The sequence below is a fragment of the Homalodisca vitripennis genome, chromosome X, assembly GCF_021130785.1.
Source record: "Homalodisca vitripennis isolate AUS2020 chromosome X, UT_GWSS_2.1, whole genome shotgun sequence".
Classification (NCBI taxonomy): domain Eukaryota; kingdom Metazoa; phylum Arthropoda; class Insecta; order Hemiptera; family Cicadellidae; genus Homalodisca; species Homalodisca vitripennis.
In genome coordinates this window covers 64,677,345-64,702,371 of record NC_060215.1, presented here as the reverse complement: position 1 = coordinate 64,702,371, position 25,027 = coordinate 64,677,345, and the positions used below count along the sequence as shown (strand labels likewise).

At 34.1% G+C, this 25,027-nt stretch overlaps 1 protein-coding gene across 4 annotated transcripts in view; it reads right to left on the bottom strand.

The window, feature by feature from the left end:
• LOC124369090 (SH2B adapter protein 2) overlaps positions 1–25,027 on the bottom strand; it is a 74,572-nt gene that overhangs the window by 26,731 nt on the left and 22,814 nt on the right. For 3 of the 4 annotated variants that reach the window (XR_006923037.1, XR_006923038.1, XM_046826816.1), the window contains exon 5: positions 2,518–2,720. Coding sequence is in view for 2 of the 4 variants with exons in the window: in XM_046826816.1 (XP_046682772.1) it covers positions 2,518–2,720 (203 nt within the window). In the remaining 2 variants the exon portion in view is untranslated. The remainder of the gene's footprint in view (positions 1–2,517; positions 2,721–25,027) is intronic. The other variant, XM_046826817.1, reaches the window with a different exon arrangement.

Here is a 25,027-nt window from a genome sequence, read left to right as displayed (position 1 = left end):
GGTCCGTAACATGCAGCATATAAAATTAAATCTATCTTCATTGAGAGACAAGTATTATGAAAGCACTTTTTAATTAAATTGGTATATTTCAAATTTGTGGAAATGATGAGATGTAAAAGTTGTTTCCAAGATTTGTGGATAATAACGAGATTCTTGATGCCATTACAAATTCATCGTAGATACAATTTTCTACACAACGCCTACATAGTGTTATGTAGGCAGCTATGGTTAGTCATGCATACAAAAGGAGTCTATAGGCAAATTAATGATGTCAAGAAATGTAATGTTTAGATTTATTTAATAGCAAAAAAATATTGATTTTGAGAGGAATCAAATTCAATGTAAAATGGGGTATTGATAAAAATGTTCTGTTCAATAATAACGGTAGATTTCAATAAATATAAGGACATACTCATATGTATGATATACAGAATATACCCAACACATGGAATAAACACTTCGTGAACTTATAAATATACATAAATAGCAACAAGAAAATTCAAGTTAGGAAGTGAGTTTAATCATTAGGTAAGCTGGAGCAGGAAGAATTGAAAGGAACTACTATTTTTTGTCGTCATCAAACCTTTTAGCAGTAATTTTAAAACATTTTTTATTAAGTACAATAATCCTAATACATCTAAGTGGATGAAATCTAACTATGTTTTGTTATGGAATCCCACTCAGTAAATTAATTTTATTAAGAAACACTTTCATTGGCAAACTTAATTCACAGCACGTAAGTCCTAAGTGTAGAAAGCACATCACTGGCTATATGTTTTGAATAAGGAATAAGTTAATATCCTTGTGTTTAATAAACCTTATAACAAAAAATTAAAATAATAGAGAATTATTTTGCCATGTTTTATTTGATATATTTTTTTTTATAAAAAGGAGAGGCCGATCTCCTTTTAAGCCTTATTCTGTCCGCCCTCATGGGCCACTGGCCTGTGCAAGGATCTTATCAAACAGAATAAGGGGGAGAGTCGATACAGTACAAGGTCAATGGTACTTAATTTTAATGATTTAGAATTTGAACATCAGAGATTTTCTATTAGTGGAAACGCAAAATTTTTGGGGCTAGAACTGGATTTGTATTTGAATTGGACTAAGCGCATTGAAACTATTTTAAGAAGGTTAAACTCAGCATGCTTTCAAATGCTTATTTTGAGACATACCATAGATTTAAAAACATGTTTAATCATATATTATGCTTATTTTTATTCAATCCTTCAGTATGGAATTGAGTTCTGGGGGTTTTCAAAAGATATAGATAACATTTTTAAAATTCAGAAGAAATTCTTAAGAATAATGACATTTTCACCTTGGAAGGCTTCTTGTAAAGCCTATCTTTAATGAACATAAAATTTAACTGTACCAAGCCAAATAATTTTCAAAACGTTATTAACAGTGAAGTCTAATTACAAAAACCTTTTTAGTAAAAACCATAAACACAGTCATAATACTAGATATAAAACTAATTTTCAATATCCCAAACATCATCTGAAAGTGGTGGAAAAGACACCATCCTACATGGGGAAAAAATGTTTCAATAAATTACCTTTAAGGTTTAAGGAATTAATATATTCAGGCGCATTCCAAGATAACATTAAGGAGTTGTTACTTGAAAAAACATATTATAATGTATGTGAATTTTCAAATGACATTTTTTTTATTTTAAGCACTATATTACTATTTGTTAATGTTGATTTTTGTGTTTTTAAGTAGGTTTACAAGTTGGCATATTTCTTTCCTGTGATAAGTTAATTAATACCCTGTTTTATTGCTGTTTTATTGTTATGTGTCTTAGGTTGTTTGGATTTAGTCAAACAAGAGTAGTGTAGGTTATATCAGACAATGTCATCTGTTTTATAGCTGTGCTATATTATCATGAAACGTTTGTGACAATAAAGATTTATTATTATTATTATTATTATTATTATACTGATAAAAAGTGCAATGGTCACTGACAGGATTTGAACCTGCGTTATCTCTAACTCAGACCCAAAGTCCAACTACTCAGACCGCTCGGCCATCGGCACTCTCAAATATGGAATGTAGTATGTTTCATCTAAAAAATGTGCACAATCTGACCTTAATGATCATAAATGTTCTGTGGATTGTAAATATGATATAAACGGGCCATATCTAATCTTGTATAATTAATTTATTATATTATTTACTTGTTTAAACAGATAACACCATTCCAGATTGTTTAATGCAAGTAAAATACTGTTCAACTGATACTAGCTATGAATTATGATTTAACAAACATTTATAAAAGCAATGCTTATTTTATGGTTACTGAATACAATACTTTGTCTGGATACAATTTTTTTCACTTCAAATCAAGTTTTAAATAATTCAGACTTTGGAATTTTACTCAGCAGTTTCTTGAAATATTTGATACGATGAGTGAGTATCGATTATGTATGGAGGAAGGATTCTCTTTAGGTTAACATAAGTAATAATATATCTTTAATTGGTATCACATATTATTTATAAGACTGTTTTTCTTACCTTAGCTCTACCTTGAAAATTAAATGTTAATACGAATTCTCCTTTTCTAGTTTCACTTTGACGAACAAGGAAGACTCCGTGTGCTGAAGAACCACCATGGAGGACTAGTGATGCAGCATCAGAACGAGGGAGAGTCCCATGAAACCATGGGTAGTCTCGGAGAGTCAGAGACAGATCAACATCAGAATCGCACAAGCCTGCTGCTGTCAACAAAGAACGTGTTGTAACAATGTATTTTTAAATTCAAATAACATTCTAAAATGTTTTAAAACCATTCTTACTTTAGTTTAATAATTCAATTTATTTCAAATCTATGCACTAGAGATGGTTATGAAACTTTTAAGTTTTTCTACCTTAAAGTCAGATAGGTATGAAAAAAGAACAATAATTTTGGTTTAAGACTAATTATTTTAAAAACTGTATTGTTTTAGTTATATCATCAGTAAACATACACAAATAACTTTCACAAATCACATACTACTCAAAATCAACTTTAACATTTTTAAATGTGATATAAATGTATTATACAGGGTGAGTCAGAAATATGGTAAAATATTTTAAGACGTGATTGTAGAGCTAAAAATAAGAAAAAAATGTTATATAAAGGTAGGTCTGGAAACGCTCCATTAGTGAGTAATGGCTGGCGAAAGATTTTGCTTTGTTTTCAGTTCACCTGGTGAAATTAAGTGATTCTGAAATGTTTTGTTCTTACTTTTTTAACTCAAATAAGGCAGATTTATAAGGAAAATCACCTGAAAAATCAAATAACACCACTCTAGAGGTTGTAGTGTGAACAGTTTTTGAGAAAAATTATGAAATTTGCCAAAAATCTAATAGCAAAAAATACCATCTTAAATGTTTGATGTCCCAATAACATTGTTAAATGACCAAGAAACAAATTGTTTTTCCTGATACAGATTGTAGAGAATTTAATTTTGAAAACAACCATGATAAGGAAAGTTAATTAAATGTGTAAAAAAGTTATGAAATTGACTTCTCACGTATTACACTACATAGCAATCTTTTGCTGTTTTATAATAAGGAATGAGTATAAGATTGGTAACAGATGGTAATAATTAATCATTTAAAACAACAGCTGTTTTAATCATTTTTAAATAGTAAATAATCAGCTGGGCATTTATGATTAGATGCATTTATGATATGACACCTCATTTTTAAACAAAACAACAAACATTAAAGATACTGTGTGTTTGTGTTAAGTATTTTAACCAGTTATTTTCATCCATTTTATTAGTGATTTCGTGTTGTGTTTCATTTATAAAAAATTGAAGGTTATATTCATGTGTATTCAAACTCTGAATTAGCAGACATGTGCAATTTAATGTATGGTTTGGGACGCTGCATTAGTACTGCAGCAAGACATCTGTATCAAGAGAACTTTCCTAACCGCAGGTGTACAAGCGGAAGATTTTTTGCCACTATTCATCAACGCCTATCTGAAACAGGTTCTTTGAAGTCTTTAGAGCATAGTAATGCAGGCATTGTCGATCATGTAGGGACTGTTGGATTAGAAGAGTTGGTTCTTAATGAAATTTCTGATTATCCTGAAAAGAGCACTAAAGAATTGTCACTACAGTTCAATGTCAGCCAAACTAGTATTTGGAGAATACTACACGAGTACCAGTTACACCCATACCACTTCTAGCATGTCCCAAACTCTTTTGCCACAAGACTACGCTCCCCGTGTTGCTGTTTTGTCGATGGCTTCTGGGAAAATGTACTGATCCAAACTTTTTAAATACAATTTTTGTTTACCGATGAGGCTCACTTTACAATAACAGCTATCATTAACTTCCATAACAACCACACTTGGGCAGACAGAAATCCTTATGCTATCAAACCTAATCACCCACAACATCAGTTTTCAGTGTATGTTTGGGCTGGAATCTTAGCAGATCATTTAGTCGTATTCGTGCTTCCTCCCAGGGTTAATGACGTGGTGTACTTGAACTTTTTAACAGACGAGAGCTACCTAACCTGCTTGATGATGTACCTATGCATTTGCGCCAAAACATGTGGTTTATGCATGACAGGGCACCTGCGCACTACTGTCTGAGTGTTCGTGGACACCTAAATGAGAGTTTCACAAATCAATTGATAGGCCGAGGTAGACCATTTTCATGGCCAGCAAGATCATCGGACCTTAAATCCTTTGGATTTACCTACCTTTGGGGACATTTAAAAACAGTAGTTTACTCTTTCCCAACAGATACCATTGAAGAACTCCGATTAAAACATTTTTAATGGGGTAGAAACCACCTGGAGTTTTGAACGGGTCCGAAACTCAATGAGAAGACGCCTGAACGCGAGCATTTTGAACAACGGAGGTCATTTTGAGCATCATCTTTAATCTTCCTGAGCGATTGTAGATATTTTTAGTGTAATTAAAATTTTTAACTAAAAATATGTTTGTTTTTCACCAGCTGTCACCGATCAGATACTCATTTCCTTATTATAAAAACAGCAAAAGTTTGCTGTGAAGTGTAATACGTGAGAAGTCAATTTCATAACTTTTTCAGATATTTAATTAACTTTGCTAATTATGGTTGTTTTCAGAATTAAATTCTCTACAATCTGTATCAGGAAAAACAATTTGTTTATTGGTCATTTAACAATGTTATTGGGACATCAAACATTTAGGATGATATTTTTTGTTACTAGTTTTTTGGCAAATTCATACTTTTTCTCAAAAAACTGTTCACACTACAACCTCTAGAGTGGTTTTATTTGATTTTTCAGGTGATTTTCCTTATAAATCTGCCTTATTTGGGTTAAAAGTAAGAACAAAACATTCAGGAATCACTTAATTTCACCAGGTGAACTGAAAACAAAAGCAAAATCTTTCGCCAGCCATTACTCACTAATGGAGCGTTTTCGGACCTACCTTTATATAACATTTTTTTCTTATTTTTAGCTCTAAAATCACGCCTTCTTAAAATATTTTACCATATTTCTGACTCACCCTGTATACATGCAGTTGAATTTGAACACAGTGAAAAACATTGGATTTCAATAATGAAGAGGACAATGTGCCAAACTAATCCATAGAACGGTGGAACGTCTAGATTATTATAATGGTGATGCTACAAATGTTACAACTTAGATACCTAAAGTTTGTATTCACAAAGTGTACACTAGGATATACTTAAACTAACAATTCTATTAAGAAATTAAACATATAATTGAAAACTTAAAACTTTAAATGAAAGAAGTATACTATAAACAGATTACAGAATTTATCACAAGTAAAGAGAATGTGGAATGCATTATTACTACTTCGTTCACAAACTCAAAATGGAGCATAAGTAACCTTTTGGAGTAGCTAAAAATTGTAAATTGTAAGCAACACTCAGTGAATTCACAGTGCATTTTTTCTAACTTCTTTTCATCTATATTTTTCTACTCCATTGTGTCTCCTCCCATCTATGTGTTTCATAGCTCCTCAGTCTTATCTTCTATTAGCTTTACATCTACTTAATTGGTGGAGGCATTGAGCAAGTTGGAGTCTATTGACAGAACTGGCTCTGACAACATGCCACTCTCTTTCCCTTATCACTATAAGCATGATGCGGGTCGGCCACTGACTTTCTCTATTACGATTCCTTCCATACTCAAAGTTTACCATTTGGTTCCAATACTTAAGAGTGGTCACCCATACATTGTTAAAAATTTTAGATCAATCACTCTTTTATCTTTCATTGGGAAATTGTTCAAAGGCCTTGTTCTGGCTACATGAAAGCCACTCTTGCATTGCTTTAACTCTTATCAACATGGATTTTTAGCTAGATCAAATGTAGCTAAGCTTTTAATATGCTACAATTATCAATTTTCCAGCTTAGTGAAGACAAACAAATCAGTCACTTCCTTGATAAATTTCATTAAAATATCTTCATCAGTAAATTTACAGCCAACGGCATACTAGATCCCTTATTAAGCTTAATCGTTAGACAAATAATACTTTATGAGTCAAAATACCTGAGGCTATTTGTCAGGAGTTCTTCCATAAATTTAGTATCCTACAGAGCTTTATTTTGAGATATCAAAATTCCAGCAGTGGCAGCTTTTCCAGTTAGATACCCACTGTTTGCTGGCAACGTTAACACATCCCTCCCACCATGTACATTTTTTTCCATAAATATAAACGAGGTGGCACATGGTTTTTTTAACACAGACTAGCAGCACATATTTGTGCCGTCTGGTGGGGTAAAATAAACTGATGAACAAATATGTGCCACTTTCACTGTTGAACATAATATGAAATAATTTATGTACAGTGAGTGAATAGATTGGACCTGAAACTTTGCATACAGTTCACAGATATGTGTGGTACAACTGAGTGCCATTTGGTTTCTGGCTATGCAGACGTACCAGGTAAATTTATTGTTTTGAGCTGGTAGAAATGTCAGTCTCATGTCACTTTTGCAGTCAGATGTAATGTAATAAATTTAACCTAAAAGTGTTTGATTGTGGTTTTCTATTGAGTTTTTGTTTACAAGCATTACTTATGTGTTTATAAAGTCTTTTTAAACAAAATAAACCATGGAACCTTGGTCTTAAAGACCAAGATTATTAGAATACTATTGTGATGAAGACGATATTGACAATGAGCTAATGGATGAATCTGATGTCAGTTCGTTGTTTAGTTCAAATGGAGAGAGTGAATACAAACAATTGCCTGACCCAAGTGCATCTGATTGTGAAGTGAGCGAACCTAGCAATGATAACCACCAAGAAGTAATTGAATTTTCATTGGGCATGCACCCTAACAGCGCATCCATCCTTTTATTTTGTTTGTTTCTGAAACAAATAATGATAGTGATGAAGGTCTCCATGATCCTAATGTAATGTTTGCAGTTAACAGTATCCATCATAATTACAAAACTGTAAAAAGGTTAGTGGGAAAGATACTAGCAGTTCTCCTAAAATTCACAACTTTCTTGGCCTACAAGAAATTCACATTGAAACTAAAAACCGTATTGAAATATTTTAACAGCTCTTTGATGATGTCCTCTTAAAAAAAATTTGTTTTTGTGTGAACAAACAAGATGACAGTGTGCCACGGCACCCAAATTTGAACAAATGGACAGCAGTTGATATAGATGAGCTAAACAAATTTTCTTAGGCTTTAGTATGTTTATGGGAAACTTCCCCTCTATTCAACACTTTTGGTCAACCTCACCTTTATACGAACATACTATTTTCAGTAACACAATGTCTCGAAACTGTTTTCAGACAATTTTGCAATGTTTGCTTTTATGACACTGAAAATGATCCAATTGAAAGTAGGCTACACAAAATAGAAAATTTGCTAAGCATATTTTGGATAAATTTCCAGAAACTTTTAGTCCTGGTAAGAATCTATCCCTCGATGAAGCTATGATTTTATGTTGTGGAAAACTGTCATTTAGGCAACAAATTAAGAGTCTGAATTTTATTTATAACAGATGCCTCAATATCACTAAATGCTTATTTTACAAATGTTGAACTTCTATACTTATTAATTACACTATTGATATTCTTCTCTTGCTTTGTGTGGAGCGTACAAAACACTTCTGCAGCCACTGCAGGTGGTTCAGAACGCAATTTTAAAGGCCGGGTATAAAAAAAGTAGGAGATATCATACTGATACCTTATACAAAGAAACCGCTATTCTGTCAATCCGTAAAATTTTCATAAAAACAATCCTCATCCATATTTATAACAACTTTACAACAATCTTCTCAACAACTTCACACTCTCATAATACTCGATATGCACGGAATATTGGGTGTTGTCCCAATGCAAATTAGTAAATCCATATCATCAACTAACTCTTTCTATATATCCCATCTTCTATTTAGAAATCTTTGTCGATATTTTCCTGACCACCACATTTTTGATTCACCATCGGTATTTATGTGTAAAAAACGTTCAAATGAATGGTTGTCTCTTATCAGTATTGACGAGGCTGAATCAATTATTACGGCTGAATACAGACGGGACTACTTCTAACATTGCCCCCCCCCTCCTTATCTAACCTGTTACTCCACTACCGACAATTATGAATGGATTCATGATAGCTCGTAGTATAATTTATATATTTAACTTTACTGCTTCACTTTAATCCTCTCAACCAACTACTGTATATAAGTGAATACTCTGTCGTTCTTCTTGATTCTGGGAATACACCATCCTAAATTTTAATACTTTTAATTATCCGCTAAGATTGACATTAGTACAATATTCCATGAAGTGTGTGTGTGCGTGTGTGTGTGTGTGTGTGTGTGTGTGTGTGTGTGTGTGGGCGCGCGCGACGAGCGCACCACGTAGTTCAAATGATTTATATTGAATAAAGACAGCAAACTACAATCCGTCCACGGTTTCATGGCAGCAACTCGAGCCTACGCACAGGCTTTCTACAGGCCCATGTAGGCTTATTTCCTAGGTCACTAATATTTTTTATTAATGAGTTCAACTTCTTAAAATAAATTAACTGTTACTACTAACGAATGTACAACTAGTTATATAAATAGATTCCTTAATTGTTTATTATTAAATAACTTATAATTACTGCTTAATTTTTACATTGTTACTCTTTGTTTATGTTTTAAGGAGTTTAAGTTTTAGTTTGTACACTATTTCATGTACCGAAATTGGAAATAAATTATGATTCAATTCAATTCTCAATAAGGTGAAATTTTTACAAGTAACCTCTCTTTCGACAACTACATTGATGAAATCTATTTGATGATACATATATTCTCACATGTTCTATTCGAAGAAGTCCAGATGGACTTTGAGCACTACACTCCTTTCTTATTTAATAATTGTTTGAGTATACAAATCCTGTGTGGAGCCTATAACTTATAGGCCAAAGTGAGTTTAATTAGAGGAAGTTTTGCAGCTTGTGACTCAGATAGGGCTTTTATTATAGAGAGGTTCAGGTTACAATCCTGCAGGTATCACTTAACCTTCCCATCCTACAAGTTAAGCTATGTGTGAGTAACATCACTTTCTTCCACGATTTTGTGACAGGTTCTACTGACTGTCCTAAGTTGTTGAGGGCAATCAACTTCAGAATTTTCACTAGCACTCATTCACTACAACTCTCTGTCAGGCATTAATACACATACTATTGTTCACTTACCAAGAAGCAGAGACCTGGCAACTCAGTTTATCATAAAATGTTATTCCTTGTTACTGATTATACCATCAGGTCAAGACTGCTGGACTTCTAGACCATATTGGATTGAGACATTGGAATTGAACTATCCTGCTTAACCCTAGATCTGGTACTGTTAGCAGTTCATAACAGTCATGATACTTTTAGTACTTTGCATGCCTTTTTTTACATTGTAAAAATAGAATGCCAACTTAAATTATTCATTGTTATACACTGTTTTTTGCCAGGAAATGTATATTTCAGGACTAATATATGCAATAATATTTGTAGATTGGAAAAAAAATGTTTTATGAGAGTAATGGAAAAATGTTCGTAAATTTATAAGAAAATTCCCACTTCAGCCCCCCTTTAGTGGTAGAAAAACTTTTACTAAGAAATTCAAGATACAATGACTAAAATTTAATAAGTTATATAAGAGTATGCAATTAGTTTTGTACCAGTTTTTAGTGTTTGCCCAAAAAATTATTTCGTGAAAACTTCCACAAATGAATAAAAATGTAAGGGTACAATAAAAAAAAGCTTTCCTCATCACTAAAAAAAGCTACCAAAATTATTTCCACCTATTTTTATATAGGTCACAAAACATTTTATTTGAAAACAACAAAATTATTTGTATTCTTTATTTTATTTATTTCTGTAAAAACCAATATTTCTTTAGAAACTAACTATGTTTTACTAATATCTTTGAAAGCAGTCATAAAAATAAATTTTAGTTTTAGTGACATTTATTTCATTATTTGTATGTCACAGACTGAAATAACATATAAAGTTTATAAAAATAGCATGAACAATTTTTAAAATACAAATAGAAATGTAAATGCAAAAAATGAACCAAATTCGCCTATTTTAGTTGTTTGACTTGCAACAAAAAAATAAATTATAGTATTTTGGGGATTTTAATGATAATATATAAGTTTAACACAACTTATAAGAAAAAAGTACATTTATTATATATAATTACAGGCTAACAAATAATAAAAATAAACAAACAATTTTAAAAACCCAGTTAAAAACCATGATAACACAGGTTAGAATAAGAAATAAAATAATACATCACCACAAGTTCCAGTTGATACTAACATACCAAACTGTATATTCATAAATAGTAAAATTGATTGGAAATTTTTGAATAGGCCTATGTTAATTACACAGATCAACAGCGTTTTGTAACATGAATCATTTTATCATTTTTGTTGCTCTATTAAGTCACATATAATAGATAAATAACTAAAAATGTCCCTGCATGTCATATTTGTTTGTTCCATCCACTTTAGATTTCTATATTTATACGTTTATTTTGTAACACCAAGAACACTGTTGGCAGCACTGGTCAGCCAATGGTAAGGGATTTGACAGCTGTTGTTTAACTGTTTGTTCATTTCCAGTAGTAGTGAAGAAGAGGTTATGTTTGATTACTTAAGTACATAAAATTGTTATTTAGGTCACCAGAATTGTTCAAATTGTGCGGTTTTCTTTCATATTTGTCATCAATGGCAAGATCAAGCGAAGTTTTGGAACAACAGGCTTTTGTTGATATCAACAACTGTATCCAATACTTCAACAGCCTCAACCTCACAATAAACTCTTCAAAAACCAACGTTTTAAATTTTTCTTTGCGCACTGCGGGCAACCAGTGCGGACCTGCCATCTTGATGGCTGACTCCACACTGGACGAAGTCTACTCTTCAAAATTCCTTGGAATGTACCTTGATCGAGGACTGACATGGAATGTGCACATTGATCATGTTTGCGCCAAAATCTGCTCAGGCATCTTTGTTCTGAGGTCTTTAGCAAAATACTGCCCGAGTCAGGTACTGATTACGGCGTATTATGGCTTGATATACCCCCACCTGGCCTATGGAGTGATCCTTTGGGGAGCTTGCGCTAACACTCAGTTCCAAAGAGTTTTCAGACTCCAAAAAAAGCAATTCAAATCATCGCTAAAATCAAATTCAGAGAGTCGTGCAGGCAAGTTTTCAAGAAATTGCAGCTGTTGACTCTGTCATGTCTCTACATATTGGAAACAACTATGTTTTGTGTGAATAAATGTACCTTAACCAGAGGACAAGACATACACATGTATGAGACACGTGGCAGAGCAAACTACCGAACTGGTAGACACAGAACAGTGGTTTATGAACGCCTGCCTTCACAAGCGGGTGTTCAATTCCTCAACAGACTGCCCAATCCAATCAAAGATGCTCCAACACCAAAGGCGTTTAAGACTCGCCTAAAACGCTTCTTGGTGTCTCAAGCGTTTTATAATGCAGGTGAGTTTTTGGCTTTCAACTGGGAGGCCGCCCAATTTGAAGAATGACACCGCTGTTCGAAGTGGGTTGCATTGGCGATGAATGAAAGAGGTGTGACTTTAAACATTGTATGTCTGTATGTGTATTATAGTATGAATGACTGAAATTTTAGGATATTATTATTAATTGACGTTTGCCATACGATGTATTATTGTCTCAGCAATAAAACAGATTTGATTTGATTTGATTTGAGATACATCACAAAGAAGGTGTAAAATTTCACCTGATAAGTTTTGTCATGTTTGTGGCCGATTTTTAATAAAAGGTCAAGAAAGGCTGATGACTAAAGATGTGAAAAAAGCATATTTATTGTACTTTGGGGCAAGATTGGAGATTAAGAAAAACATTGGGCTGCTCATGTTTGTTATGTCAGCTGCAACGTAACTCTCGTTAAATGGATGAAAGATCTATGCCATTTGCTGTACCTATGGTTTGCGTGAATCAAGTAATCACTCAACGACTCCTATTTCTGTTTGATTAATACTGAAGGCTATTCAAAAAAAGAAAAAAAAATCAAATTGACTACCCTAATGTGCCATTGGCAATTAGGCCTGTTCCTCATGGGAAAGGCCTGTCGATACCTATACCTCCATTGGAATGGAGTGATATTGAAGACCTAGATTATTGATCTTAATGCTAGGTCAGTGTTTATGTCACAATCAGTGTGTGAGTCAGTGTAATGTAAATTACAAAGCGCTTGTCCTCCACTGAAGGTACTCCTGGACACTGTAGTATGGATGCTCCAGCAGCCAGCTTCTTAAGGAGGCCTTGAAGTTCTTACTCTGGAAGCTTTCTTAGGTAGTCAGGTAGATTGTTAAAAAACATGGCTCCTTTATACGATGGTTTTTTCTCGAACAGAGTCAGATGATGAGGGTCAAGGAGGAAGTTGTTTCTATGTCTGGTGTTGTAGGGGTGGATGTCGCCAGTTCTTGCGTGCCCTGTTTTTGTGGCAAATAAGATCGTCTCTAGGATATAGAGTCCTATGATCGTCAGTATTCCTAGATGTCTGAAAGCTGCTCGGCATGAGTCCATTGGTCCTAATCCACTTAGAGTCCTGACAGCCCTTTTTTGTATAACGAGCACCCTTTTAAGATTTCCAATTGTCGTACCTCCCCAGGCTATCAGTCCATATCTGAGATGACATTCAAATAGGGAAAGGTAATGCTGTCAAAGCTACTTGAGGCTACTGATTTGTTTTATTCTTCTCACTGCATACAGGCTACTATTAAGTTTGTGGCAGAGTTGATTGATGTGAGGTTCCCATGAGAGGTTTTGATCAACAGTTAGACCAAGGTACTTTCCTGATTTTAATTGTAGTTATTTCCTGGGAGCCCGTCAATATTGGTTTGGGTTAGGTGTAAAGACTAGCTGTTGGGTCTTTGAGTCATTTTAAGACTAAATCATTGAGGTGGCAGTATTGCTTAGCCACATTGTATGCAACAAAAGAGTCTATATCTAGCTGAGATTTGTTCTTATTTGCTAAAATCAAAGCTGTGTCGTCAGCATACATTACAATTTCACAGTGGTTTTTGGAGATAATTTGGGAAGTCATTTGTTAGGAGAATGTACAAGACGGGTCCAAGCACGGAGCCTTGAGGTACTCCTCTGCTTACTGGTATTGGCTTGGATTTTTACTTTCGTCACAGTGTTTTTCTCCCAAGTAAGTAAGTTTCTACTACTTGTTCCCTGTTGCTCAAGTAGCTCTTAAACCAGTCAAGTTCCTTGTCAATGACTCCCAAGAGAGTGTAACTTTTTCAGTATGAGTTTCATGGTCAAGGCAGTCAAACGCTTTACTAAAAAATCCAAAAATATGCTTGGTTGCAATTTTTCCTTTTTCCAGATTGTCGATGATTTCTTCAATTAGTTGAGCTATTGCTGTTGAAGTTGATCTGTCTTTTATAAAACCGTGTTGTCTAGGGGTGAGAAGATCGTGCTGCTTGAGGTGGCTCAGTAGTCCTATTTAGTATTACTCGCTCCAGTATTTTAGAAAAAAGTAGAGATTAGGGAAAATTGGCCTGTAGCGGGTGGCTTCATTTGTTGCTCCACATTTGAATTTTCGGATAGATTTTTGCGAATTTTAGTTCATTTGGAAATATTCCTTGTGAAAGTGATTTATTAATGATGTGAGTCAGTGGGGTGATTATTTTCGTGTTTGCACTGTTTTGATCAATTTTGATGAGATCTCATCCTCCCCTGCTGAATGTTTTTGCTTTTAAAAGAGTCAATGATTTTTCCAATTTCTTGTTTGTTGGTTTCAAGAAGGCTAGGTTTGGTGTTTGAAGTGTTTGGGTTGTTATTGTTTTGGTGCTATTACAAGTGTCGATGTTCCATTTCTGAGGAGTGTTTCGTCAGCGACTGTAGCAAAGAAGTAATTTAAAATGATTGGCAATAGTTATTGGAGAGTCAACGATTTCTTCTCCTCTATTTTTAGGCATTCTAGTGGATTTTTTGAAGATTTTTTCTTTTCTTTCATTATTTATTACATTCCACACAGCTTTTGATTTGTTGTCCGACTGTTCTATGAATGAAGAGTTGCACTGTTTACGAAGAGTTTTGAGTTTTAATATCATAACATTTTTTCCTTCGAGCTGTTTCTTTTTTGTCATCAGGGTTGGCCAGTAATGATTTGTTTATTCAGTGCTTCTAAGTATGATAATTTTAGGGCCTGACTTTCATTGTCCCATATATTTTTGTAGGGGTTTTCTTTTCTTCTTTACTATCTTGAGTGGACATGCTATGTTCAATGCAGTTTGAAAAATTCCACTAAATGCTTTATAAGCAGTTTCCCACATTCTCGGTGAGAGTGACTTTAGTCCAGTCTTGGGATTCCAGATTGTGCTTCAATTCTTGCACTGTTCTTGCATTAAACTGTCTTCTTTTTGTTTGGGTCAGTGGCTGTTTCGTAGAATCTGTGAGAATCGTACATAGTTGGGCCGTGTGGTCTGAGAGGCCTGTCTGTGTTATTTTTGGTAGCTAATTTCCGTTTCTTTTATGTTCGTGCATATAAAATCTATAGAGGTCTGGCTATGATTTGTTATTCTGGTTGCGGTAGATGAAGTCTGCTCAAGCCATGGCTAAGGAGCATTTCATCCAGGTTTCTTCTGTCATTGCTTTCAATAAGATTGTCTACATTCACGTCCCCCATCACCAGTACCATGTCATTAATGGCTACAATTTTGTCAAGCTCAGCTGATAAAATGTCTATTGCATTTTCTAAGTTGCTGCAGGGTGGTCTGTAGACGCTTAGCAGTTGTAAAAATCCTTGTCTCAGCTCAATTTTCTGGAGCATCGTTTCACAAATGAGTTCCGATGTATTGCTTGATATTGATACTACTGTAATCTTGTTTTTTAGTCTTAAGCTAGCAAAAACAGCCACTCCACCTTTCCGGTGTTGCTCTCTGGTAAAACCACCTAGTAACTGTAGCCAGGATTCTTGTGTTTTCCAACTTTTGACTACTTAAGCCGTGTTCTGTAAGAATTATTAAGTCTGGATTAGAGCTGTGTAGGAAGTGTGTCAGTCTCTCGATTTTTTGTTTCTGAAGGCCGATCAATGTTTTGGTGAGCAATGATAAATTTGTGTTGTTTACTTTTTCCTGTTACTGGTTTTTAATATTTGTACTATGGTTTCACAATCTTTGTCTTGGTTTTTTTCTAAAAAAAGTGTGTTGTTGGTTTGGAGCTTGACCTAGAAAAGCTGTTGAGCATTGGTTACTTGCCTTAAGTGTTATTTGATGAGTTGTAGAACTAATTTGCATATTCCTTTTAAAGAATTCTATGTGTTCATTAAAGAAATCCTCTGTAGTCTGACTTGAAGGCCTTATGATGGCTGTTATATAGGGGGTGATAGTTTCTTTGTAAAGTTTGCAGTACTGGTGAAAGAAGGATGTTCTTTGTTGCTGTTGGAATGAATTGGTTGGGCTATTTCAGGGATGGGCTCACTGGTAGGGTGCTCAGCCTGGGAGATGGATGCTTTCATCTTCTGCACTTTAAGGAGGCACTATATTTGGCTTTGGGATTAAGTTTTGTGTTTGTGCCTTGGTATTTTCCCTTTCAGAGGTTTCTTCTTTGCCATTTCTAATTCTTAATAAATTCGTGATGGATGCTTCTAAGCTTGAGAATTTCTCTTCAAGTGAAGTGTGACTTTTTTTTTTAAACTGCCAATTTCTAGGAGAAGGGAGGGTGAGGTGGAAGGGGGGAAGGAGAGAGTTGGTCTGATCAGTAGAGAGCTCAGTTTGTTTCTACATTGCTATGTTTGTGCTGTTGTGTGATTTCCATAAGATACTTGCTTTGTTTCAGCATTGCAATTTGTTTCTTTTTGGTCTTTAATTTTTATTTCGTACTCAAATATCACTTCAGAGAGTTTTTTGTCATTTTTCTTCAAAAATATCCTGTGCTTCAATCATGCATTGTTTTTCTTTCGTTAGCTGTGCTTCAAGTTCGGATATTTTCCTTGTAGTGACTCCATATTGGATATATGTTTTGATTCATTGTATTCCAGCTCCTCTATTTTTGGCTTCAAGGCTATTTAATTGGGCTAGCAGGGTACAATTTTCTTTTTTAAAGAATATTGTTTTCATGTAAAAGTGCAGATCCTATTTTAGCTGCCATTATTAAACTTTCTTCACTATTTTGCTCCTCATTTTCACAAGACTTTGTTCAAGTTCTTTAAGTGAGTCACATTGGGAGTCATTTTTGATGTTTGAAGTCTTATTTGAAAGAAACAGGAGTGGATTCTCGGTTTTCATGTAGGAGTGAAAATCCACACAACTGCTACATTTCCAAGTTGTTGAATGTGTTTTGGTCAAGTTTTTAAACTCTTGTTGTTTGAAAGATTAACACAGTCCTGCATGGAACCACTGTTTGCAGTTTTTCCAGTGCACAGTATTCCTTTGTGTTTCACTCCTATGGTGCAAGCTCCACATGGATATTTTGACATTCTGGGGGTTTTTCTGGCACCTGTTTGTCAATATAATGGTTTCTGGAGAAATATAAAGTTAGCAGTTTTTTTTTAAGCTGGTTTTGGCTGGCTTCTATTGTCAATATAGTGGTTCTGGTGATGATAAAATGGTAAACAGTTTTTTTTATTCTAGCTTTGGCTGATTGCTGTTGTCCTGATGAATAAAATAATGGTAAACAGTCTTTTATTCTAGCTTTGCCTGATTGCTATTGTCATGATGAATAGAATGTTGTTGTATTAATACTTAATTAGTAAAAAAAGTGTACAATTTTGTTTGATTTTGAGGAGTAATCTAGTTCCTTGTCAAGTAGAAAGATCCAGACAGCCTAAACTAGATAGGTGATGGAAGTCAGATGTAGATAAATAACAGCAGAGTGTTGGTGCCGTTGTCAGTTGCACAGTCAGCAGCTCAGGGTCAGTGCTCCAGCAGCAGCATATGGTAGTCAAGTGAGGAGTTTGCTGATGTTTGCACAGTCAGCGTGCAAACATTTCAATAAAGATATATTCTATTCTATTCTATTCTATTCTATTCTATTCTAATGAGGTTATTGAGCCTTATGAAATTGAAGATCTGATTAATGATACTGTTGATTCTAACTATGAATCCGGGACATGTAGTAAAGAACCTCATATTATCCAGAAAAATTAACTATGCGACTTGGTTCGTGATTTAGGCCTATCAATAGACAATAGACAAACTTCTTTATTAGCATATTCATCAAGAAGAGTAATAGAGTCAGAAATTAGATAAACTTGTTTTGGAAAAATAATTTTTGAGTCCAATGATGCATCACATTTGAGGGCGATTGTTGAGTTCCAGTTGAGGCCTCCAGTCTTGGTTTAGGAATTCGTCAATGGTGTAAAAAGGCTGTCCAACAAGAAAGTCATGAAGTGCTTTTTTAAAAACGTTACCCTGAAGCTCTCTTAATGGTTTTGGTAGATGGTTCCATAGTTTTCACCCAATGTAGGTTGGTTTCTCCTCAAAAAGTGCTGTGCGGTGTATGGGTAGAGTGTAACTTGTTGCATAACGTGTGTTGTAGTGATGAAGGTCCTTTCCAGTTTTGAGATTCTTCTAGTGTGCATACATGATAACTTCTTGGATATATAGCGCAGTAACAGTCATTATCTGGAGTGTCTGGAAGGCATGTCTGCAGCTCTGCCTTGGTTCTAAGTCAGCTAAAACTCGGATGGCTTTTTTCTGTAGGGTAAGAACTCTATTAAGGTTTCCAACTGAGGAGCCACCCCAAACCGCAAGTCCATACCTCATGTGAGTTACTAATGAATAGTAAGCTGTTTTGGCTGATTCCAAGTTGCTGATCCATTTAATGTGTCGAACAACATATATTCCAGATGCTAATTTTTTGCAGACATTGTTCACTTGCTCAGTCCAGGTTAGATTTCTATCCAGAATGACTCCAAGAAATTTTACATGGTTTTCAACTGCTACATCAGCGATGCTAGGAGTAGTGTCTCTTTTCTTACTGAAATTAATTTGTATTGTTTTTTGTGGGTTTATAGTCAGGTCATTTGTTTTATGATTCAGAGCCTTGTTTAGAGAGGCTGTAGCAGCTGCACAAACACCTTCTGCAGTGTGATTCCTTATCAGGAGTGTTGTGTCGTCGGCGTACATTATACATGATGTATTATTATCTTGGGTATGTGTTGGGAAATCATTTACAAATAGAATAAAGAGGACTGGGTCCAGTACAGACCCTTGTGGAAATCCTCAGAGGATAGGAAGTGGTTTTGACTGGCGTGTTTTTGTAATTCCAAGTGTGGTTGTCTGTACCTCAACTACTTGGGTTCGTCCTGACAGGTTGTTTGCTGTGTCTGTGATTCCCAGTTATGCTAGTTTCCTTAAGATGAGGTCATGTCCCAAACAGTCAAATGCCTTACTATAATCGAGAAGAAGTGCAGAGATGTATTGTCCCTTGTCTATTTGGTCAATAATGTCTTCAATTAGGCTGATAATGGCAGAAATGGTAGATTTTCCTTTGGAGCATCCATGTTGGCAGTCATTGATTAAATTTAGCTTTGTTTAGGTGTATCATAAGTCTGATGAGGACTAGTTTTTCAATAATCTTTGAAAATGTTGAGATCAGGGAGATAGGACGATAATTTTGCACATTATTTGTAGATCCTTTTTTGTGCTTCGGGTATACTTTTGATAACTTTAGTGCAGAGATAAACTGGCCTAGGCTGAATGATTTGTTTATTATACTCACAAGAGGTAGAGTCAGTTCTTTTCTGCAGTATTTTACAAGCTTAGATGAGTATTCATCCATTCCACTTAACTGTTTTGATTTAAGGGAGTTTATAATACCCCTGACCTCGTCATTGTTTGTTGGTGTAAGAATTAAGGACTCTTGGCAGATTATTTCTGTTAGAAGGTCAGGTGCATTTATGTCATGGTTCCCTATGGCCTGTCTATTCATTTCAGCGTCTGCTCGGCTACAGTAGTAAAATAAGTATTAAAATGTTCAGCTATTTCCTAAAGGCTATCAGTCTCTCTATTATTAATTTTAATATGCTTTTGTGGATATTTTACTTGGGTTTTTCCTTTTTTTTCATTGTTTATAAGGCTCCATAGGGCTTTACTCTTGTTATCAGCTGATTTGATGTAGTTTGCATTTGCGTTTTGGTTTAATTGTCTGAGTTTCTTGTCGTAATCTCTCTTCCTTTCTACCATGATCTCTTTGTCTTGCACATTTCCTGTTTTTTCATATTTATGTAGAGCCTTTAGAAAGTCAGATTTTAAATTTTCTGCTTCATTATCATAGGGGAAGGTTCTCTTTTTTTCTTTTCTTAATACATTTCTTTTTGCTACAAGCAATGTCAAGAGACGCTTGTAGGATCCCTTGAAAGATATTGTATGCTGCATCTGAGTCACTAGCGAGATGAATTGGGTTCCCAATTTTTATTGTAAAGGATAGATGTAAGAGTATCTAGGTTCCATTGACTGAAACACCTTTTGTAAGCATATTCTGACGAAGTTTTCAATTCACAGCTGTGAATCCTGCAAATTTGTGCAGTGTGGTCAAAGAGTCCAGACTGAATTATGGCCGTGTCGATGTTGTCTTCTGGTAAATTTGTGCATATACAGTCAATTGAGGTTGCAGTGTTATGGGTGATACAAGTGGCTGGTAAAGGCAGTCTTTTGATTTGGTGAGAAGTAAGTTCATCTTCTAAAGTGGTATTATCCACTGTATTCTTCAGTCTGTCTATATTGATGTCACCAATCAGTATAATTAAGTTTTTTGTTGTGTGCTTGTATATGCTCGAAGATGCTTGCTAGAGTGATTACAATTGCCCTTACATTTTCACTTGGTGATCTGTATATTCCGAGAATATGTACAATGTTTTCCCTAGACTCAATAGATACCACTGCTGTTTCACAACTGAACTGATGACAGAGGTGGGATATGTCAATTGATTTACAGCTGGGGGCTAACACATCCTTTGCGTATATGGCTGCTCCACCTAACTTAGGAGTTTCTCTGCTATAGTGTGTTATTAAAGAGTACCCTTCAACTGACGTTAGATCTAATTCTTCTCTTTTTAAACCGTGTTCTGTAAGGACCACAATAGCTGGATTTATGTCACGAAGAAGGTGATGAAGTCTATCTAATTTTTTTCTTAACCCACAAATATTTTGGTGAAGTATTGTTAAATAGTTTTTGGGTTGTATTTTATAGCTGTCCAGTTTTGAATTTTGTTTTTTTTCTCTGAGGGTTGGGTTAAAAAAGATTCTCTTGTTTGGCAGTTCATCTGATGTACTGGTGTGCTCAAGGATCCTGGGTTAGTGATAGAAGAGAAGGAGATATGCAATTTGATAGCTTCTTCTATATTTTTTGTGAAAAATTCTTCAAGTTATTCATTTTCCCGTAGTAGTTTGGCAGTCACTGGTGGGCCAATTTGAACGTTGAAAGTATTTGTTATTTGGTCGGAGTGAGAGTCAACTTTACATGCATTTCGATACTTTGCTGCTTGGAGGGAGACACTAAAAACATTTTTCTTCAAGGTTTGTTGTGGTTGTTTAAAGTCCTCCTCCATCTGGTATCGTGTTATGGGATGAGCTTTTATCAGAGAATGATGATTCAGTTTTGTTCTTCTGGTTTGACTGATTCCAGGGATCGAGGTGTTATTATTAGTTATCTCAGTATTTGTCAAATAGTGATGGTTCAGTTTTTCCTGGCTGGTTTGGCTGGCTCCAGGGGTCAGTTTGTTAATATCCGTTATCTCTGTGGTCGTCAAAAGAGGTTTGGTCAGTTTTTTGCTTCTGGTTTGACTGATTCCAGGGGTCAGGTTGTCAATATCTGTAATCTCTGTGGTAGTCGAAAGAGGTTTGTGGTATCTAATCAACAAGCTGAACTTCTAGGTTTCAGGTTACAAGAATGGAATCTTTTAGCTGAAAGAACAAGCATAACTTCCTATAGAAAAAGAAATGTTGCATTTTCAGTGTTTTATAAGTTGGAAGGCAGTTTGTGTGGATGTTTTGATTATGAGGGTTCGATGAAAGAGCTTGAAATAAATCATAATTCAAATGAATGGCATATGTTTATTGATTCTTCTAAATACAGTCTGAAAGCAGTATTACTTCACAATGGAAATGAAAAACCATCCATTTCAGTGGCTTATTCAGTCTCCATAAAAGAAATTTATGATAACATGGTGGCCATTTTTAAACTAATAAAATATGACCAGTTTAAATGGCAAATTTGTGGTGACTTAAAGGTTTATAGCTATCCTTGAACCTTGACAATGTCGTTAGTAATTTAAGCAAAAACAAAGTAAAATGTCAAGTTATCGAACCAAATGTATCTGATCACGCTGGTATATACACAGAGTTTTATGAGTTGCATTTTTCAAATACAGTACCAGACAAAAATATTCTTAAAAGAAAAGTGAGAGATCTGTCTTTTGGTCCCATTGAAGGTTTGAAACATAGACTGAATCAGATTGACTGGTGGCAGCTTACTTTTTTTCACTGTTGATGATGCTTTTGATTTTTTTATACAAATATTAACAAGTTCACTTAAAGAATGCTGCCCTGTTAAAGATGTCAAAATCAAAAGTAGAAATAGACCAAAGGTTGACTGGTTTACACCTGAACTATATAAACTTAGAAATATAGTAACAGTGTTTTATGATAGATTCAAGATAAGTAAGGGCACAGAAAATGAAGCTGAACACAAAAAAATGTATATAGAAATAAAAAAGATGTATAAAAATAGAATTAAGGAAGAAAAACGATTAGCCACTGACAGATATATCATGAGAGCTCCAAATAAATGTAAAGCTGCTTGGAGTATAATAAAAAAGGAAATTCATTGTAAGAAAGAAAGCGTTGAAGAATTAATAAAGCCTGATGACTTTAATGATTATTTTATAAATATAGTTAGTACTACACATTTCAAGCAAAATCATTTTGACACTGCTATTGAGCTTTTGAGTATTTATTTATCTAGATTTAATAATGCTAGTAAAACATTCCAATTAAATGTAATAACTGAATTTGAAATTATAAAATATGTATCTAAGTTGAGTGGATCAAAAAGCGAAGATTATTTTGGGTTTTCTAATAAAATCATCAAGGATATTATACCCTACATAGTAAAACCATTGACTTTTCTATTCAACTGGATGTTATCTGAGGGGATTTTTCCTAAAGCACTGAAATGTTCCAAAGTAGTGCCAGTGTATAAGAAGGGCAGCAAGGCAGATCCTGCTAGTTACCGTCCCATTTCTTTGGTTCCCATACTGAGTAAGATTTTTGAGTGTTGTTTAAAAGACCAATTGTATGATTTCTTTTCTCAAAACAATTTGCTCTGCAAAGAACAATATGGATTTATAAAAAATCAAACACTGTGAAAGCAATAGGAAAAATTGTGGAACACATTTTAAATAATTTTGAGAAAAAGATTATATCATCTGCAACATTGATAGATTTAAGTAAAGCGTTTGACTGTATTAATCATGAGTTGTTGTTAAAAAAGTTGTTTAGTTATGGCATAAAACATAAAGAATTACAATTATTGTCATCTTATTTATCTGACAGGAAACAGATGGTTGTCCAGAGGGAGAACAAGTCCAATTTCAGAACAGTGAAATTGGGAGTTTCGCAAGGCTCTGTTTTGGGACCTTTTCTGTTTATTGTTGCAATCAATGATTTTTCATCTAGCCTACCTTGTAATTCTGTTTTGTACGCGGATGATACTACTCTTTTAAACTGTAATAAAGACTCACAAATCTTAAAATCTGATCAAGAACGTTCATTTAAATTAGCTCTAGAATGGTTTAAAGCAAATGGGTTGGCAGTGAATCATAATAAAACTGAATATTTAACATTATCTCTACACAATAATACTAAATACAGTAATGATTCTGTTAAGTTATTGGGTGTTATCCTAGATGGTAAATTAAGCTGGCAACATCATGTTAATTATTTAGGTACTAAACTATCTAGAGTTATATACCTATTATGTAAACTAAGGAATACTGTTACTCAAGAGATGTTGATAACTGCTTATTATGCATTTTTCCATTCACACTTGAGGTATGGTGTGACTCTTTGGGGAAACAGTTCCAGTGCCAAAAAAATATTTTTATGGCAAAAAAAGCTATTAGGATTTTAAAAAATGTTTCTAAGCAAGAATCTTGTTCACCTTTTTTCAAAGAACTTCAAATTATGACCTTGCCAAGTTTATACATTTACTGCTCATTACTTGATGTAAAAGAAAATTTGAATAGTTTCATAAATAGACAAGATGTTCATAAACACTGCACAAGAAAAAAGTATTTACTCGATCTACCCCCAGTCAGACTCGAAAAGACCAAAAACAGCCAGATATTTTTCAGTATAAATTATTTAATAAATTACCAGAGAAAGCATGGAATGTTACACTTAATAATTTTAAAGTTACCATTGCAAAGTGGCTGAAAAATAAAGCTTTTTACACTGTTGAAGATTACCTAGCCTGTGATATTAGCTCATTAAGTTTTTAATCCATTGTTAATTTAAGATTAGGATTGTTAGCACATATTATATAGATTTTTAAATTATTTAATTGTAATTTCATTGTTTTATTCACATTTATATTATTGTTATTTAGTTCTAGCAATAGGCAATACTGTATTTTGTCCTATAACTGTACCTAGATAGATTAAAGTAGGCTATATAATATGTTGACTTTGTCTATTGCATAATATGTATTGTGCTTAATGACAATAAAATATCTTGAATCTTGAATCTTATGGGACTACAGGGTGGCTTCATAAAATACTGTTGTTTCCTATGGTTATGGGAAAGTAGAGCTACATTTTCTGAAGAACAAATGGCCAGAAAGAACTTCTTATTTACCAGGTGAATACCAGGCAAATGTTTCTAATACCCCCCTAATTGACAATAGTCAAGTACTTCTTCCCCCACTTCATATCAAGCTTGGGTTGATGAACAGTATTATAAAGGCCATAGAAAAAGAAGGAGCAGGCTTCAAGCATTTGGTTTACCATTTCCCTAAATTAAGTGAAGCAAAACTAAAGGAGGGCATTTTTACTGGACCGTACATCAGTAAAGTAATTCAAGATCCTGAATTTGAGGAAAAACTTAACTAAAAGGAACTTTCAGCTTGACTTTTTTTCCCACAAATCTTGGTGCAATGATGAGCAGGGAGAACGCTTTCACCAAGATATCACAAAAGGAAGAAAAAATTAATGTTAAATAGGACAAAATCCAGTTTTAATCTGATTCTGTGTTTTTTATATTCATGAAATACAAAAACAAATGTGTGTTTTTATCCAAAATAAACATTGAAAGAATACAAAATTTACTCATACTCCAAACAGAAATTCTCTTATAAAAAATTTCTATATATCCTAGGATATTTTCAATGGAATTTTTGAACTTTATAGCCAAGAACACATAAGAAATAGCCTCATAATAACTAAAAAAAAATGTTTAGACTCGTGATTTCTACACTAAGATGATAAGAATTAAAAATAAGAAAAATATAATAATGTCAAATGAAGACAAGAAAGTTTGTTAATAGCTTTCTTTGCAAA